We start from the raw sequence: 18,420 nt of genomic DNA, 5'->3' as shown, positions 1-18,420 counted from the left end.
TAAGAAGCTGCCTGGGATGTGCCGCCCCTTGACTGCCCCACTCCCCTGCCAAGCTCCTCCTGAGCCTGCCACATGACAGCCTGCTCTGGGCATACACCGCCCCACTGGAAAGCTGTCACCAGGAGGGGGCCCCAGGAAGAGTGCACTGCGAAGCTGATCCACGCTGGGTCTTAGGAAGTGGGGTGAGAGGGAAGCGGCAAGGCGAGGCCTCGGGCAGGAAAACTAGCAGAGCTGGCTCAGGGAGGGCGGAAAGGCTCCCAAGTGCCCCCTCACCTGCGCCCGTCCTTGCTCCCAGTCTCCCTTCATTCCTAAATATTTCAGGCACAAATAGAACAAACATCACACATAGCAAAAATGATTCTTTTTTTTTTTTTTTTATTGCAGTAGCTTGTGGGTGCTCCTGGGGTGTATGCAAGAGGAATGGTATCCTCAGCTCTGCGGGCCATTCCTATGACCCTCGGGCTGTATGCAGGGGACTGGCCAGGCACCTGGTAGGCCAGGACAGGCGTTTACTCGGCTGCCACAGGCTGGGGGGTCTCCCGCCCACTCTCAGCAGACCCCTCCAGTCCATTCTGCTCTGACCCCGGCTCAGGGTTCTCCAGAGCGTGCCGGGTGTCGGCTTGCCACAGTTGCACCAGGTCCGTGGGGGTCTTTCCTGCCTGCGGGAACCAAGAGGAAATCTGGTCACTGTTGAGAAGTCTGTCCCAGAAGGTGCCTCACCTATACCAGTGGCCTCCAGCTGGGAGCAACTGGCAATGTCTGGAGGCATCTTTGGTTATGACAACTTGGGGGTCGGGGGTACTTCTGGCATCTTGAGTAGAGGCCAGGGATGCTGCTCAAACATTCTATAATGCGCAGGACTCCCTCCACCACAGAATATTTTCATTTCAAAATGTGAGTAATGCCCAGGTTAAGTCCTCATTTACACCGTCCTCTCATCTTCCTGATTTTCCCGCTACCCCCTCAACCTTCCTCTTTTCTTTCATACAGCTAGCTTATTTTCTTTAAAAAAATGAAGTATAGTTGATATAAAATATTACATAAGTTACAGGTGTACAATATCGTGATTCACAATTTTAAAGGTTATACCCCACTTATAATTATTATAAAATATTGGTTATATTCCCTGTGTTTTACAATATCCTTGTAGCTTATTTTATATATAATAGTTGGTACCTCTTAATCTCCTACCCTTATGTTGCACTCCCCGCCTCCTACCAGCCTTTCTTGAGTCACAGTGCCCCCTTACTCAATTCTCCTCCCTTTTGTGATTGTTCTAGGCCCCAGAGAAGACCTTGGACGAGGGCACATAGGATCCTAAAGAAACTAGGGGACCACAGGAGCCAATACAGGGTGATAGGAATGATTGTACCAAGTGCTTAGCTTCCTTTCAGCTCTGTTTTTCCACAACTCTGGCCTCCCTGAGCCTGGACTTTAGGACACCCTGTGTTCTATCTGGGGGCCTTTGGGAGGTCCTCTTACCCTCCTGGCTGTTTTCTGCACTTAGATTTTCTGGATGTAGAAAAGCATAGAGAGTTGGGAAGCTGGGTGGACCCCAATCCCCAGGGGCCCAGAGAAGCCCTCCACTGTGATAGTGTCCCGAGAGCAGGCCAGCCAAGTCTTGCTCAGTTCCGTCTTTCCTCCAAGTGCCTGGCACAGGGCCTGGGAGACCAGTGCACCCTGTTTACTGAATCAGGGAAGGAGGGAACTTACCAGGTTCTTGCTCATCATGTCAGCCCCATGCAGGAGTAGCAGTTTGATGATTTTGTAGCGATTGAGCCTCACAGCATCATGCAGGGCGCTGTCCCCTTCCTAGAGCCAGTATGACACTCAGCATGGTCCACGGGAGCATGTGGGAGCCCTCAGGGGGCACAGGGAGACCCCTGCAGCAGGGCTGGGCAGGAGGGAACCCAGACACTCACTCTGTCTTTGGCATTGATGTCCAGGCCCAGGGATAGAAAGTGTTCCACGATCTCCACCTGCCCCGTCCGGACTGCCACATGCAGAGGGGTGCTCAGCAGCTGGGTGGGAGGAAGCAGAAAATGCTGGCTGAAGGGACCTGGGCTCTGGTGCCTCTGAGGGTGGAGGGGCTGTCAACTCCAGCCTTCTCCCAAGGAAGGGGAGGGAACTCTAATTTCCCATCATCCTATCTGATGATCTAACTCTAAGGCATTACCTGCCACCTCCTCTGGGATGCCTTCTATGATTCCCCTCTCACTCAGATGTGAGCAACTGCTCACTCCTCTGCCCTTTGAAAATAATTATAATAGATGCCATTTATCAAGAGATGACTATGTGATGTACACAGCAAAAGCTTATAAAACATCAGTCTTATGTTAAATAAATAATTACTTGACATACATTTCCCCATCCAATACATACAAGAACTCTGCAAAGATGTTTCATAGATGAGCATCAGAGGCTCAGAGGCCATCACCTGTTCAAGGTTACATACAAAGGATTGAGTGAATTAAAAATGGTGAATGGATAAAAAAGTGAACAGATGAATGAATCAATGGAGGGATGGATGGATGGATAGACAAATAGAAGGATAATGAAGGATTGCATGGGTGAACAAATCCTGCATCTTTTGGATGGTCCCAAAGTCACCAAGATAGTGTATTTCCTCTGCTCTTCCTGCTTCCATTCCCAGATGGTGGTCTCCAACGATCTGACACTGATGGCAAGACCTATCCGTGGGCTCTGAGGCACCCCAGAAACCAGGCTAGCTCACTAGCCACCTGCTTTCTGCTTTTCTGCCCTCTGCTTCCTTCCCCTCCACTCTGCCACCCCAACATCTGTGAGCATTATTGCCTCACCTTATCCCTCACATTGGTGTCTGCTCCTCGGCTCTGCAGGAGTCTCACCACCTCCAAGTGGCCCCCACGACAGGCCCAGTGCATGGCTGTGCAGTCCAGCTAGGAAGCAAGAGTGGAGCCTCATTGCAAAGCTTCAAGGAAGAGTGTGCCTTTGGGGAAATGACCCCACCCAAGAGGGCAGGGAGATATCCAGGGGAAGGGTTCAAGGAAGGACAGTGACACTCCAGTGGCTGGACAGTGGGTGGAGTGGAGCCGGAGAACCCTTGGGGTCCATTAGTCCAAGCCAGATTTACAGACAAGGCTTGGGGAGGAGGTGGTGCCCACACAAGTTCACACAACACACTAGCGGTGGGGCCTGGCCCCGGAGGCAGTTTGTTTATGTCCCAGGTGGGAGGTCTGCAGGGACAGGGAGTCTATTAGTGCTGGACCCACCTCCTGCCCCTCACCCAACACCTGCCCTCTTGCTCACCCGGTCCTGGAAATCCACAGTGGCCCCACGCTCCAGAAGCTTCTCAAGGATCTCCATGTGGCCCTCCAGGGAAGCTCGGTGCAGGGCAGTCCGGCGGAACTGTCCCCAGAGAAACAGTCAGGGCCCCAGCCTGACCCCATCATCCACCCAGATTGAGACCAGGGCTTATCCCAGCCCGATTCTGACCCCTGTGCTGGATCCCCATATGGTCCACATTCTGCCAGCTCCTTCATGCTCTGTGGGGACCAGCCTTGGAGGCCTCCTATGCACTGGGGACCTTCTCACTGGCCCCCGAGCACACAAGCTGAACCAGGGCATGGTGCAGGTGGGATTCCAGCCCAGTTCTTCTGGTCTTCGACTCTGTATTTGATTCCATCCTCTTTCCCCCCTAAATATCCAGGTATGTATTACTCTGGAGGTGGTTCTCCACCACCAGCTGGAAAGGATCTCCTTAGAGACCTGTGTGGGGAAGGGAAGGGGGCATCCCAAATCTTCTGAGGGGCCCCCTCTCAAAGGGGGCCTGTTCTCAACCGATGCCTGTTCTCAATTCACAAGGCACAGCTCTTGTGTGTGCCAGCCAGAGGAGGCTGGCACAGGTACAGGGCCTGCAAAGACCATCACCTGATCGCAGGTGTCAGGGGAACCCCCATCCGCCAGGAACTTCTCGATGACCTTCATCTTCCCCTCCACCGCAGCTTTCAGGAATGTCTCCTCATCCACAGGGCCCGTCTGGAGGGCAAGAATGCAGTCATGGGGGGCCGCCCCGAAGTGATCCGCGCCATCCTCCCCTCCCCCGGCTCCCCCTGCCCACACAGGCGTCCTCCCTAGGATGCTTACGATCTCCTCCGGCTCTGGAGGTGGCTCCTGGGAGGTGGCCAGGGCTTCCCGCTTCTTCTGCTTGCGTTTTTTCCGCAGCTGGATGAGGTTCTGGATGCCGCCCACGTCGATGATCTCCCTCCGCAGGTCTAGAGATGTCTTCCGCACGCGCTCTTGGCCCTGCAGGGGGAAAGCCCATCAACCCCGCACTTGGGTGCGGAGTGTGGGGCTTGGGGACCTCTGAGCTGAGCCGGAGGTGGAGGACAGGGAGCTCCTCTCAAGGAAGAAAGAATCCAGGTCTAACTCTGCCACCCAGGACTAGGTGAAGCCAATGAAACTGACACAGATACCTCAGATTGGGGGACCAGGCAGGCCTGAGGGGGCTGCCTGGGAGTTGCCCAGTTTCAAGGCTCCACATAGGGTGAGGGGGGGTAATGAGGCAATCTCAAGGGCAGTTCTTAACCCAGGTCTCCAGAACCAGCTCCTGATTCTCATTTTTCCGTGCAATTCTCCGCCTCTCTCCCTCCCTCCATCCCTCTCACCCTTCATAAAAATAATACAAAAACATGAAAGCTCTTCTCTCCCAGAGGTAACCTCTATCACAGCTCAGTTGATGCCCTTTCAGAGGGGATCATCCCCCACATTGTGGTCTGGAAACTGCTTTTCTCTGAACAGCATGGAGATCTCTCCCATCAGCACACACAGCCTCCTCCCCACATCCCATTACCACCTGCATCCCGCCCTGTTGTAGGGCTGCCCCATCAGGGCTGCTTCCAAAATGAGTCCCCTGGGATCTTGGACACCTGCAGATTCTGACTCAGAAGGTGTGCAGAGGAAAACTCTTACCCCCCCACCACCCTCCCCCACCCGCCCTTTTTCACTTCTAAGTTCTTCCGCTGGCCTAATAGTTAAATTGATGTAAGACTGATTAATAGGAGAAACAAATTTAATTTCATGTGTATGGTAGTCCATAAAAATATGAGACTCGAAGAAGTGATGAAGCAGGCAGCTTTTATACCTTTTAGACAAGGAAACAATAAATTTGTGAAGCACTGAAAAGCCAAAGGAGTTTGGATTTGGAGGAGCTAATTAGTGAAGAAACAACAAGGTTTGTTTATATAGCCTTCTCAACCCTGAATTCCCGATATCTGGTGATAAGGAAGCTCTCTACTTTCCTGATAGAGGGAGGCTAACTTCACATGGGAGATTTATCTCCTACTTTCTGGGAAGCAAAGGAGGGTCAGTGTATTCTTCTTGCACTGGCTTTTTCCCAAGTGACTTTAATTTAAAATAATCAGTAAGCCAAAGTGGTATATTTGGGGGTGGCATATTCCCCTTCACAAGTGTGGGGTGGGGCCAGGAGGCTGCATCGCTCACACCTCCCAGCGGTGCTGAGCTGCAGGCTCATGGACTCTACTAGGAGGAGCAAGACTGTAACTGCCTGGCCTGTCTGCTGAGGGTGGATTCTGGCTTCTCCTAGCACTTACCTTAACCTTTTGTAAGGACGGACTCTCAGGCCTGTGGTGCTTCTCATCCTCCAACACCAGCATCTCCATGGGCAACTTCTGATGGGTGGTTCCTCGGAGTTTCTGGGCAACCAGGGAGAAGACAGGTTCCGGGATCTGCCTGCTATGCCTAGAGGACCTGACAGCCTCCCCCACAACTAATTCAAGGACACCCCCAAAAGTCTTCCTCCTGTGTGACCTCACAGCCCTTCACCTGCTCCACGCCTGTCTGGTCCAGGAGAGGCCCAGGTCAGAGCTGCGCTCCCCACCTCAGAGCTGGGCTCCCCAACTCAGCCTCAACCCCAAATCCACTTCAAACACCTGCCTATTGACAGCCCTGGGTCTCCAGAAAAATAGGATTAAGGGCTAGCATAATGAATTTTCATGAAATTAAATATATTCAATTTTTATAAGCAATGAGGTCTTTTGGGGGGTTAGGTTTAGGGGCATTTAAAATTCACTGATAAAATAATTGTGATAAATGATAAGTGTTTTTTAATGGGCTTACTTGACAATATAAAATTTTGGGAACTCTGTCAGTTACCAACTTCTTTCCCTCAGATTTTACTGATCTGTGAAATCCTAGGGCATGGAAACGATTGCTCTCAAGGAATCTGAGGGGTGGGGCCTGCAGCTCTCCAGCTCTCAGCCTGAAGTGAACTCTAAGTATTAACCTCAGATGTGGGTTAGTCGCTCAGTCATGTCCTACTCTCTGTGACCCCATGGACTGTAGCCTGCCAGGCTCCTCTGTCCATGGGATTCTCCAGGCAAGAATTCTGGAGTGGATTGCCATTCCTTTCTCTAGAGGATCTTCCTGACCCAGGGATTGAACTCCAGTCTCCTGCATTGCAGGCAGATTCTTTACCATCTGAGCCACCAGGGAAGCCCCCAAGTGTTAACCTTCTCTTTGTAATAATACAGGGGGGAAACTCTGGCAAGGTCTCCTCCCAGCTTGTAGCTCCAACTTGCCTGGACTACTTCCTTGTCGCCACCTCCTCTTTTCTAAAGAAAAACACTCTTTGAGAAGTGCGGCCCCTCCATCTCTGAAGCCCCCCCTTGCCAGGATATTCACTCAGGCTGGAGGGTGCTGAGTCTAGATGGCAACGGGGAGGAATGACTCCCTCTTCCAAAGTTCTCAGCTGCCTTTTGCACTCCAAGGGTTGTATTCGTCAAGGGTCATTTGAGGGCTGATTTTCCAGGGCTTTTTTTCAGATGTTCTGTAGTCCACTGGCGCCTCCCTTCCATATGAAGTTTACATGGTTTGAGGTCACCCCAGGGCTGGCCTTGCCTGAAACATTGCATCTTTACCAGGGGACAAGGGATCGCCTAGGGCTTCAGCTACTACTGCATGTGGGATCTTGGCTGGCCCCTGGAGCATCTAGAGGATGGGTTGGTCGTAATCATCTTGGCAACCTGGCAACCAGCTTGGCAATCACTTGGCAACCTGTGACAGAGGCTAGCACACAGTAGGTGCTCAGCAAGTTTTTGGAGAGTAAATGAATGAATGAGTTCATGGATGATGTCAGGCAGGCTCAGCAGCTCTGCACAGCTCCAAGTCTTCAGTGATGACCTAGCCCAGTAAACCCCCCACCAAAGAGCCCAAGTCCCTGGGCTGGTCTCCGAGGTCCTCCTTCCTCACCCACCCCAAGAAAGGGGTGCAGGCTGGACATGAGGCTCTGCTCTAAGAATGCTGCTGGGCTGGGGCCTGGGGGGGACAGCTGGGTCTCTACTGCTCACCCGTGCCTTACTCAGACTCCATAGCCCCTCGCTTCGGATTTGTCTCTGTGGATTGGCATGCAGCAGGTGCTCGAGAAATGTTTCCTGAATTGGGTGTTCGTTGATGAAACGCAACACAACAAAACGTCCACCTTACTTCATAGACGGTTGCATGGATGAAATGAGAGAATGCCTGTCCGCTTGTAGCACAGTGCCTGGCACGAAGAAGGCATTGGTGGCAAGGCTGGCTCTGTGGGCACGCAGGGCCCTGACAGTCTTGCCACTATATTTATTGGATGAATGAATGGATGAGGACTGCTCCCTGTCCTCTTGCTGAAGATCTCTGTGTCCAGTGGCAGCATTCCAGAAATGGGCCAGCAGCATGACTCACCTGCCTGGCCCTGGTGCTCATGCCCTTGGGGGGGGTGAGAAATGGCATTCCTGGAGATCCAGGGATGCCCCGACTGGGACTCACTGGGCTCAGTCCAAGCTCTTCTGAGACAAACCTGCCCTCCCTTCCCTAGGCCTCTTGTCTTCTTCCACCGGAGCCCTGACCCTCCCCTCTTCCTCACTCCCATTCACTTTTCCTTTTATGAATGAAGTCTGTAGGAGACGCTGGAGACCCAGGTTCAATTCCTGGCTTGGGAAGATCCCCTGGAGGAGGAAATGGCAACCCACTCTAGTATTCCTGCCTGGGAAATTCCATGGACAGAGGAGCCTGGCGGGCTACAGTCCATGGGGTCTCAAAGAGTCAGACATGACTGAGCAGCTGAGCGCGCGCGCACACACACACACACACACATACACAATCTCTAAATGAATTTAACTCCTCCCTCCCATTCCTGCTAGGGCTAGTCTCTCCCCCTCCCAGTTCTTCTCAGGGCCGTCAGAGATGCCTTCCTAAAACAGGTCAGATGGCACCATTGTGCCTCCCTCAACACTCAGTGGCTTCCCACTGCCACAGAGTATCTTTCATGTGGCCCTTGCCCGCTGGTTTGTGCCCTGCCTGCCTTCCCAGCCTCAGCCCATAATGCCAGACACCCTCCTGACAGCCACATTTCCACACCTGGAAATTAGCACCTGCCATTTCCTTAGCCTGGAATACCCTCCCCATCCTGATCACCACTCGCCATCATTGAAGGCCTGACTCAGTGCCCTCCTGTCCACAGAGAAGTCCTCAAGAGGGTCCGTGGGCAACGTGATCACCCACGTTTTGTGCTCCTTCATTCTGAGTTACGCCTCTATTTCACCCTCTCTCCACTCTGCCTTGTTTCTGGGTTGACTGTGCGCCTGACAAATGTCAGCTAAAATGAACACAGGGTTGGTAAGGGAGAGGCAGGGGCTGACCTTACTGAGCCCCTCATTCCTCCCAGCATCAGGCACTTGGCAGAGAAACTCCAAGTCAAATATTCATTTCCATCAAATGAACAGTGGGACCAGACCACACCCTCCTCCCTTGCTTCTTTATTCCACAGAAGATGCAACTGTCCAGAGCCCTGTGCTCAGAGGCCTCCCCTGGTGTGACTGATGGTCCTAGAAAACCCATGTTTCCTTTGCCAGCATCCCTTCCTCACTCTGCTCCCAGTCTTTATCCTTCTTCAGGGAACAAACACTGGAGTTTCTTTTATCCCAGCCTCCCACCCAGCAGCAGGGGGATCTTGGGGCCCCGCACTCCCAGGCCACATCCTGGCTGTCCTGCTGTGTAGCTTAGCCCATCTTCTCAAGGCCCAAGTGAGCAGACAGGGTCTCGGGGAACCCAGCTTGGCTTGCCTCTTGTCTCTCAAGATCTGGGGGCTAAAGCCTTCATATCCCACGACCAATAGCCCCCTCTCAGGAGCACCCTGGAATAGCACCAGCTGGGCTCTTGAGGACACCTGTCTTCCTTCCTGCCAGGTATGGCAGCCGGGTTCTGCCTTCCCTTGACAGCAAAGCTGGGTGTCCCCAGAACCCCTTGGGCCCCCACCCCAGCCCTACCTCATTCTCCTCCTCCTGTGCCAGCCGCTCCTCAATAAGTGCCGTGGCCCGCTGCACCTCCTCAGAGTCTGCCATGGTGCCGTCGCAACCCGCCTCGGCAGGCCCCGGGGGCTTTATATGCCAGGGCCCCCACCCCCGCCCCGCTAGGCGCTTTTGCCATGAGCTCACTGGCCCAATTCTCCACCTGCCTCCCCCACCTGTCACCTTCACCCCAGGCAGCCTCAGGGCACAGGGGGAAGGATGGGACAGTTGCAACACCTAGCCCCTGGCCTATTAGAACTGGAGGGCCCAGTGCCTTGAGAGTGGCGATTGCAGGAAGGAGCCTGCCCGGCGCCTGTCCCGAGTGCTTAGGCCCAGCTGGGCCCCAGCCAGGGCAGCCGGGCCGCTCCAAGGACCCGCTGGCTGCTCTTAGCCCTGAGGGCAGTGCCACCTGCTGGATGCCCAGAAATCCTGCCCAGCCAGTGCCAGTGTGGGGACCCAAAAGCCAAATGTGGAAACCCAAGACAGGCCTGCATTCCGAGGCTGTCCTGAGAACAGGCTCGCTGGCTCTGGGGAGGTGCAGACGCTGTCTCCTCTGCGCTGCAGTGCTGGATGGGTGGTGGGGAGAAGGGCAGTCGCCTCCCTCTGCCTGTAGCTCTGGCAGATCTTTGCGGCTCTGGCATCCCACAGTGCCCCCTAGTGAAGCATCGCTGCATTTGGCTGCAAGTCCATGTAGTGCTTGGGCTCAGTCGTGTCCAACTCTTTCCGACCCCATGGACTGTAGCCCGCCAGGTTCCTTGGTCCGTGAAATTTTCGCAGCAAGAATACTGGAGTGGGTTGCCATTTCCTTCTCCAGGGGATCTTCCTGACACAGGGATCGAACCCCCAACTTTTGTGTCTCCTGCAATGGTAGACGGATTCTTCACCACTGTGCCGCCTGGGAAACCCATGAGTCCCTGACAAACCTCACCCATCTGTCTCAGGGGACCTCTGGGGGACTTACAGAGTCTTGCTTCAAAAGAAGCCACCAAAAGGGCCAGAATGCAGAGCCAAGCCCTGCTGACAAGGACGCCAGCTCCAGCTGATCATCCTTCCCTCTCTGGTTTCCCTGTCAGGACACCCTGACCGGTGGTCATGCTCACTAAGAAAGAAAACTACTCCCAACTGGAGAAAGAGCAGACCTGCTTTGCTGAGCCCCACACCTGGATCTGTGGGAGCAAGCCCTGGGTCACCACAACCCAGGTTTAACCTGCCAGTGAACCAAAGATGCCACAGCCCTGTGCTTCCGTGACACTCACGTGGCTTGCCCTAAGCCAAACAACCTTATCTAAGATGCCCCTCTCTGCTTACCTGCATGCTCTCCCTTAAGGAAGCACAAGACCCGGCTCCTTCTGCCCTCTGCTTCTCTTGGTGGCAAGCCAACCCAGGCTCATCATCAGAATGTGTCAGAGATTTCACTGGAATGTCACCGAGGGTACTATCTCCATGACACTGCACATCCCCCAGTCCCAAGGGCCTGGCTCAGGGACTGAGAGGGAAGCCAGCGCCCTTGAGCTGCGGGGGCAGAGCAGCAGGTAACTACTGCTGCCCGATGTGCCACCTTGGCTTTCAAAGTGAGTTCACGTCCTTTACCCCACTGAGTCCTGCCAGCAACGGAGGGAGGGCGCAGGGCAGGTGGCACCATCTCCACTCGAAAGATAATCAAAGCGGGCTCAGAGGTTAAGTGGGTTTTCCTGAGGACCCACGAGAACGCAGGCCTGAATACCAGCAGTTCGTGGCTTGCTTCACCATACTCTCTGCGGTGCCCAGAGCTGCTGGGTAGGCTGGACACCCACCTGCTCCACCCCTCTGAACTGGCTCCAGGCTCCACAGAGCCGCAGGAGAACCCAGAGTCAAAGCCAGGCAAGCAAGAAGGAAGGAGCAAAAGGCTTTATTGATAAATATGCAGATATGTCTGTACACAGGGACCTGCCGTGGGGCCATGACCAGGCTGCGGACCCCCCACCACCAGGGTTACAGCCAGGAGATGGCCCTGTGCAGACCCCCGGCCACCACTGCCCAGCCACTGCCTCCTCTCTGCCAATTGTGCCGGGGGCTGGGAGAGGCAGAGGCCAGCCTCAGGCTCCTGGCCCCTGGGGCTCACGCGTGGTCCCCTCCCCTCCAGGGCACTGGCCCTGTGCCCCAGGGCAGAGTCAGGGGAGGGAGACAGCAGCTGCTTCAGACCCTGAGCAGAAAACCGGAGTGAGCACAGCCATCAGCACCAGAGGGCAGATCTGGGCTCCAGGGGCCTCCGGGCTGGCCCTCGTGGCTTGAACCGGCCTCGGGAGAGAGACCGGGTGGAGGCCCTGGTTGCCTTTTCTCTGACCAAGCTGGCAAGGCCGGTGTGTGGCAGCACACTCTTTCCTGGGTGCTGAGCACTGGTGGCCCGCGGTGTCCCCGGGAAGCAGGGTCCTCTCAGGGCTTGCCCAGCAGCCGTACACGAGAGGTGCCCCTGAAGAAAAGGACAGCTCTCAAAGGCAGCAGCAGGGTGGGGGGGCCTAGTGCTCCAGGCTGGAGGCCTCTCGGCCCTGCAGAGCGCTCCCTGGCCTCTCTGCCCAGGGGTCCATGGGCTCCTCAGTCCTGGGGCGGCGGGGGCTGGTTGATGATGACCTGGATGACAAAATCTTTCTGGATCTTGGTTTCCTGGAGCCGCGTGCGGTCTGTGAGCAGCTTTCCGGAGAAGAACCATCGCTGCCAGGATGGCTCGATGCCCTCCTGGGTGTGCAGCTGCCTCTTGAGCTGCCCCACCGTGTCGGGCAGGCTGGCGCTGAGCCTCACGTCCTTGCCCGTGGAGAGGCGCACCTTCAGCGGGAACTCTCGGCGCACGCTGGGGGTGGGCTCGGGGGGCTCCAGGCTCTCCTCTTCGGCGTGCTCCAGAAGCAGGTTCACGGGCGGCGACAGGCAGTAGATGGGGAGTTGGTAGCGATTGCCCAGCTCGTCGTAGCACTCACAGAGGGTGCCTGTGGGAAAGGCAGGGCGGTCAGAGTCGGCTCGGGGACCCACTGATATGGGTCAACTTGTGTCCCCTCCGTCATATTCATACACTGAAGCCCTAACCCTTGGCACCACTGTATTTGGAGATAGGGGCCTATATGGGAGCAGTTATGGTTAAGTGAGGTCATTGAGGTGGAGCCTTGATCCAGGGGGATTAGTGCCCTTATAAGAAGAGATACCAGAAAGCTCTCTCTCTCTTCTCCCACAATGAGGACTTAGTGAGCAGGTGGCATTTACAAGCCAGGAAGACAGTTATCACCAAAACCCAAATCAGCTGCCACTTTGATCCTGGGCTTCTCAGACTAAATTTCTGTTGTTTAGTGAGCCACCCAGTCTGCAGTATTTTGCTATAGCAGACCGAGCAGACAAATATACCTGTCATGGTCACCCCACAGTCCTCAAACCCACCCTACAGTTAGGTCTTCCTCTTACAGCTGGTGGGGGCCCTAGGTAGAGTCAGGAAGAGCTGGGCTGACACTCTGGCTCCACCAGGTTCTGGCTCATTCAACCCTAGCAAATTACTTTTCATTTGTTCATTCAACAACCCCTTCCTGAGCACATGTGCCAGGTACTGGCGTTATAAGGATGAATGAAATGGCATAGGCCCTGCTCTTCATGACTCATACCTAATGGGCCTCAGCCTTCTTACTGGTACAATGTATTGCACGTAGTAATGTATTTCCTGTATCTGAAGCACCTACTACGTGCTGAGACTGGACTAAATGATGTTATCTGTATCTTACTGAATCTTAACACCCATCCTGTGAGGTAGGTATCCCCACTTTATAACTGTTAAGTCACTTGGGCTTTAAATTCAAGAAGCTCAAGGTCACATAGCTAGTAAAGAGACACAGTTAAAACCCAGTTTCTGACTCTATAGAGTTTCCACTGTTATTCTCTGCTTTACACAGCCTCAGGGGCTGTTATGAACTTAAATGAAATGATGCCGTAGAAGCTTCTAGCTCAGTGCCCAGCATATAATAATACTCAACAGAAGGTTGGTACCTGAGGTGTGCTAGGATCCCAAAGGGCCCCAAGTAATCTTTAACTTGCTCTCATCACACTGCCCTGAGGTGTGTTGTTGTCTTTCCACACGCTCCTTAGGCAAGCAGGGACTGTGCTCTCATTTTCTAGGTGTCCCGCTCCTGGTCTATGCTCGTAACAGTTGCTTGAATGAACAAATGACTAGCCACACTTGCCACCCACAGCCTGCATGGAAGCGCCTGACATGGGGCTGGCCACTGGCTCTCTTCCACCAACAGCCCCCTTGCTCTGGTGGAGATAGCCCCCGCTCTGCCCACTGACCATGGGGCAAGGTGATGCTGGCTCCGTCCAGGATGGCCTGAGCCAGCTCGTGGTCGTTGGCCTCGGCCGCGTAGGCGGCAGCCTTGAGGGCGTCCCAGATCTCCTTGCGGCCCTCGAAGGCGGGCGCCGTGTCCCAGAACTCATCCCTCTTGCTCCGCAGCTGCCCGTCGGTCATCGGGTAGTCGCTCTTCCACTTCAGCCGCTCCTTCTTCAGGGGCTCGTTGCGTCCTGGGCAGGAGAAGGGAGAAGCTCTGCATGCGGAAAGCCAGGACTGTAGTCCACCCTCTAGCAGCCCAGCCCGCCCAGTCCTCACTGCTGTGGCTCCTGAGCATTCCGGTCTCTGGGCCCCTTCCTGGACCAGGGAAGAGTCTGGAAACTGCACAAACCCCTCCTGGGGGTGAAAACCCCTTTTGTCAGCAAAGCATATACTGCCTTTGTTGCTGCTGTCTAAGTCTTAATTTTACTCTTTCTTTGATTATAAAATAGGATGTGTTCAGTATTTCAAAAATCTGGAAAAAATGTAGTTGTGTCAAAAAACAGAAAAACAACTGTGACCATTTTCAGACCCAGCTTGTGTCAGAATGACAGGCTAGGAATTTTAGACTCAAAACGACCCAACAGATGGGGAAACTAAGCTTGTCATTGGTGTAAAGCCCCACAGGTACCAATTTAATGCCAGGTTTTCTGACTCAGAAGGTCACTCTCGGACCACTGTCTCTGTACCATGCTGCCCTTGGAGAAAACTTACTCAAGAATTCCACCATTTAGAAGTGACCATTGCTGGGGCTTCCCTGGTGGTTCACTGGTAAAGAACCTGCCTGCCCATGCAGGGGACATGGGTTCAATTCCTGATCCAAGAAGATCCCACATGCCATGGAGCAACTAAGCCAATAGGCTACAACTACTGAGCCTGCTCTAGAGGGTAGGAGCTGCAACTACTGAAGCCCAAGCGCCCGAGAGCCCCTGCTCTGCAACGGGGAAGCCTGACCACTACAACTAAAGGGCACGTCCCCTGCTTGCCACAACTACAGAAAGCCCACGCAGCAATGAAGACCCAGCAGAGCCAAATATAAATAAATATAATTTTTTTAAAAAAGTAACCACTGCTGACACTTAAGACACATTTCCTTTCAGCTCCCTTTCCTCACTTTTCTCAATAGAGCTGGAGTTCTAAATAGAGTTTTAAACACAAAAAACAATTTATTTTAAAAATAATACTTGTTATAGAAAAGGATTTAACTGTTTTTGTGCCAATACACAACTTGCTGTTTATTTCACACTTATATTACTGTCCATGTATATTCCCATGACTAAAAATAATAAACATTTATACTGTCTTGTTACTAATATTCCACCATAAAGTTACACAAGAAGTTTTTTGAATGGTAACCAACCAACCAAAAAACCCCTGCAGCACTGGAAGAAGAAAACAATTCTGTGAAATGTCACGATTCTTGTTACCCAGCCCCAAGTGACCCCCAAGACAACTCTGGACCGAGGTCAAGACTTGAGAGCAGAAACGTCTCTCAAAGGCTTTAGGAAGCTCAGTCATCTCAAAGCTGAAGGCAGAATGAGCCACACGGGTGAGGTCGAAAGCACCTGGTTCCTGTTACAACTCAGATTCTAGGAAAGATGGGGAACTAAAGCTGGGGCAGGACCCCGGGCTGGAGCAGAAGAGGGGTCCTCAGGGGAAGAGGGAGACATTCACTGTCTACCAACCGTGTGAAAGAAAACTTGTGGAAGCACTTTACCTACATACATCATCCCGTTTCACCCTTCCAATGGCTTTAGGTGGCAGGTACCATTATTGCTATTTCACAGATGGTGGGCCAGGCAGAGAGAATGAACGACTTGGCCTGCAGTCACACAGCAAGTGACGACAGGGTGCGGGTCCCACCGCAGGTCACACCGAATGCACAAGCGGCCCGCCTGTGCCTGTGCCACTACCTGTGCAGACAGAAAACTCTCAAGCCAGACGTTTAATCTCAAGTGTTCCTGGGTGAGCACAAGGAAATGCAAATCCTCGTTGTAGGAAAACAACTTCAAACCAGGCCTCAAAGAATTCCCGAGATGAAGTTCCAAGAAAAATAAATAATAAGGTCATAGTTTTTTTTTTTTTGTTTTAATCACAATGTACAAAGAAACAAGGCGCTGTGAGCCCGAGCCAGCAAAAACAGCAGGCAAGAGAGTCAGACGCACAAAGACTTCAGATACGGGGCTTATCAGACACAAGGGATGAAGTACCAAGTCTAAGAAATGAGAGCCTTAAAAATATGAAAAGGGCATGGGAAAGACACCCACATAACTATCATCAGGAGTATTCTGTGAGAGCAGCAGAGGAGAAACACTGGAGATTTTTATTTACAATGGGCTATTGATAGACAGTGTTGGGACTACAGGTTCTCCATATAGAAAAACATGAAACAGGATCCCTACCTCACACCAGCCGCAAAAATCAAAGCCCAGGTGGATCAAAGGCTTAAGTGCGAATGCCTTAAGGAGGCAGAAAGAGGCAGAAAGGAGGCAGAAAGAAATAGAGGATGACAGAATTATTTATGTTTTGTTGTGGAGTTTTGGCCTGGAGGTGTTTCTGCCTGGATCAATCAAATCCCCCTGCTTCATGATTTCTGAGTCCTTTTCTCTTTGATCCTTTAGCATTGGTGTCTCTCTAACAGCTTTGATCCCTCCAGATTCACAGGCTTTATGCAGTGACGCCTTTGGGACCTCTGGCATATGGCACTTCTGCCCCTCCACCCAAGGACCCAGATGTCAGGACCTTTTAACTTCTTGAGCTCATTTCTATAGTTTTCCTGTCTCCTTCATCTTTGCCAGATGTCACTTCTTCCTGGTCTCTATCTAACTGCTGTTCCCTCTGGGTAGAGGTCAGGCCCAGCTAATGGGCCACTCCTAATCTGCTGAGGGTTGAGAAAGCTTTGTCAGCACTGTCAAAATTGAGAGCATCTGGTTCTAAGAAAGAAGTTTCCTAAGGAAGACAGAGACAAGGCTTTGTTAGGGACATCTGTTGTTCCTGCTCAGATCCTCTACCCCACCGCCTCCCTTACTTACATGGTCAGGTTTTAATTTTGTCCCTGACAATTGAGGTTGTGACCTCAGGATACCTGAAGTGTAACTGTGTATGCATTCATCTCACTGTAATATCAACAGAGCCCCATGGTGTCACCTTTCAAAGCTGTCACCTGAGGAGGCCCCACGTGCCTGGAGGAGGCTTTGCTTGCATACCTGGCCCTCAGAGTCCCCTCTCCTCCATGCAGAGAACAGCATGCTTTCCTGTCGGTGCTGTCAGAGACACACTTCTCACCCCAGGATGGACACGACGCCCATGAGCCTCCCCAGGTATTAACTGCATCTGCATCACCCAAGACACAAAGGCTTAAAAGTTCCTCACCCTGTGCACTGGTCCTTTTAGACTGAAAATACCAGAAAATATTAGAACAGGGGGCAGTGGTAGGAACGGGGAGGGTTGAAAGGGCAGCAGGAGCCCAGCCTTCTCAGTCGGCACTGCACCTCTTCACCAGCAGGGGGCAGCCACAGCACCTCTGCTGGCCCAGGACTCACTTCCTTTGCAGTGAATCAAACACAGCAACAAAGTACCCAGGAAGTTTTCCAGGTTCAAGGAAGCAGGAGTAACAGACAAGACAAAATGTCTGGATCCCTAAACACCAGTGCTTACAATTTTAGACAAGTTACAGACAAAACATAAAAGAAAGCTTTTACTCTAAACATAGAAGCAAACTGATGATTAATATTTTAAATTTCATTTCCCTAATGTCTTTTATATTAAAAATACTGGGCAGTGGAAAGGGTGACTTTTATATGTGGTACAAATTGATACAAACTTTCTGGAGGGCATTGGCTATGTTACCAAAAGAACTTAAGTGTATCCCTTTGGCTCAGTGATCTGGTTTCTAAAGTGAAAGTGGCTCAGTCATGTCTGACTCTTTGCCACCCCATGGACCATATAGTCCATGGAATTCTCTAGGCCAGAATACTGGAGTGGGTAGCCTTTCCCTTTTCCAGGGGATATTCCCAACTCAGGGATTGAACCCAGGTCTCCTGCACTGCAGGAGGATTCTTTACCAGCTGAGCCTCAGGGGAAGCCCAAGAATACTGGAGTGGGTAGTCTATCCCTTCTCCAGCAGATCTGCTGGGCCCAGGAATCAAACTGGGGTCTCCTGCATTGTAGGCGGATTCTTTACCAACTGAGCTATCAGGGAAGCCCTCGGTGTCTAAGGAAGTATTCAAAGAAAATAAGCACAAGTGTGTGGCGGAAGTTCATCTACAAAGATGTTTAGCTCAGCCTGGTTTTCTAGAAATAAACTCAGTGCACAGGAGAGAGGCTACATCATATCAGTGCATCCCTGGCAGCCACTGTATGATGGAGTGGAAGGAGGCTAAGCAGCATGGGGAAAGGTCCTTGATATGGTGAGACGCAGCGCTCTATGCTCCAGCTTTTATTTCTAAAAATATATGTAAAATTACATATATAAAAGACTGGAAGGATTTATACTAAAATGTTTGGTTATATCTGATTGGCAGTTAGCAACGATTTTCTTTTTGCTTCTATTTTCCAAGTTTCCAACAATAAGCATTAATTATTTTAGTAATAAGATTAATGAAAATTGTTAACAATGAAAGCTGTTAACAAGGGAAAGGGGAGGAAGAGTCTGGGGCGCCAAAGGGGTGGGGTTTGAGGGTGGTGGAGAACTGGAGAACCCAAGGCCCACAGCCTCTAGGATTTCAGTTCCTGGCAGCTCTGCGTGACTCTGCTCAGGGCCAGGCAGGC

At 52.4% G+C, this 18,420-nt stretch overlaps 2 protein-coding genes across 3 annotated transcripts in view; both read right to left on the bottom strand.

The window, feature by feature from the left end:
• Positions 1-364: 364 nt before the first annotated feature.
• Positions 365-9,593, bottom strand: ANKRD2 (ankyrin repeat domain 2). The gene is made up of 9 exons (XM_043926171.1): positions 9,300-9,593; positions 5,592-5,693; positions 4,126-4,284; positions 3,910-4,017; positions 3,289-3,387; positions 2,820-2,918; positions 1,923-2,021; positions 1,714-1,812; positions 365-659 (listed from the first exon to the last, which is right to left on the bottom strand). The coding sequence occupies exons 1-9, from the start codon at positions 9,372-9,374 to the stop codon at positions 510-512; spliced, it is 990 nt and encodes a 329-aa protein (XP_043782106.1). The 5' UTR covers positions 9,375-9,593; the 3' UTR covers positions 365-509.
• A 1,599-nt stretch (positions 9,594-11,192) lies between these two features.
• UBTD1 (ubiquitin domain containing 1) overlaps positions 11,193-18,420 on the bottom strand; it is a 50,386-nt gene continuing 43,158 nt past the window's right edge. For both annotated transcript variants that reach the window (XM_043926174.1, XM_043926175.1), the window contains 2 exons: positions 13,617-13,844; positions 11,193-12,277 (listed from right to left, as the gene is read on the bottom strand). In XM_043926174.1, coding sequence (XP_043782109.1) covers positions 11,892-12,277; positions 13,617-13,844 — 614 coding nt within the window. In that variant the 3' untranslated portion in view covers positions 11,193-11,891. The remainder of the gene's footprint in view (positions 12,278-13,616; positions 13,845-18,420) is intronic.

Source organism: Cervus elaphus, chromosome 15 (assembly GCF_910594005.1).
Source record: "Cervus elaphus chromosome 15, mCerEla1.1, whole genome shotgun sequence".
Taxonomy (NCBI): domain Eukaryota; kingdom Metazoa; phylum Chordata; class Mammalia; order Artiodactyla; family Cervidae; genus Cervus; species Cervus elaphus.
This window is presented reverse-complemented; position numbering and strand designations above follow the sequence as displayed.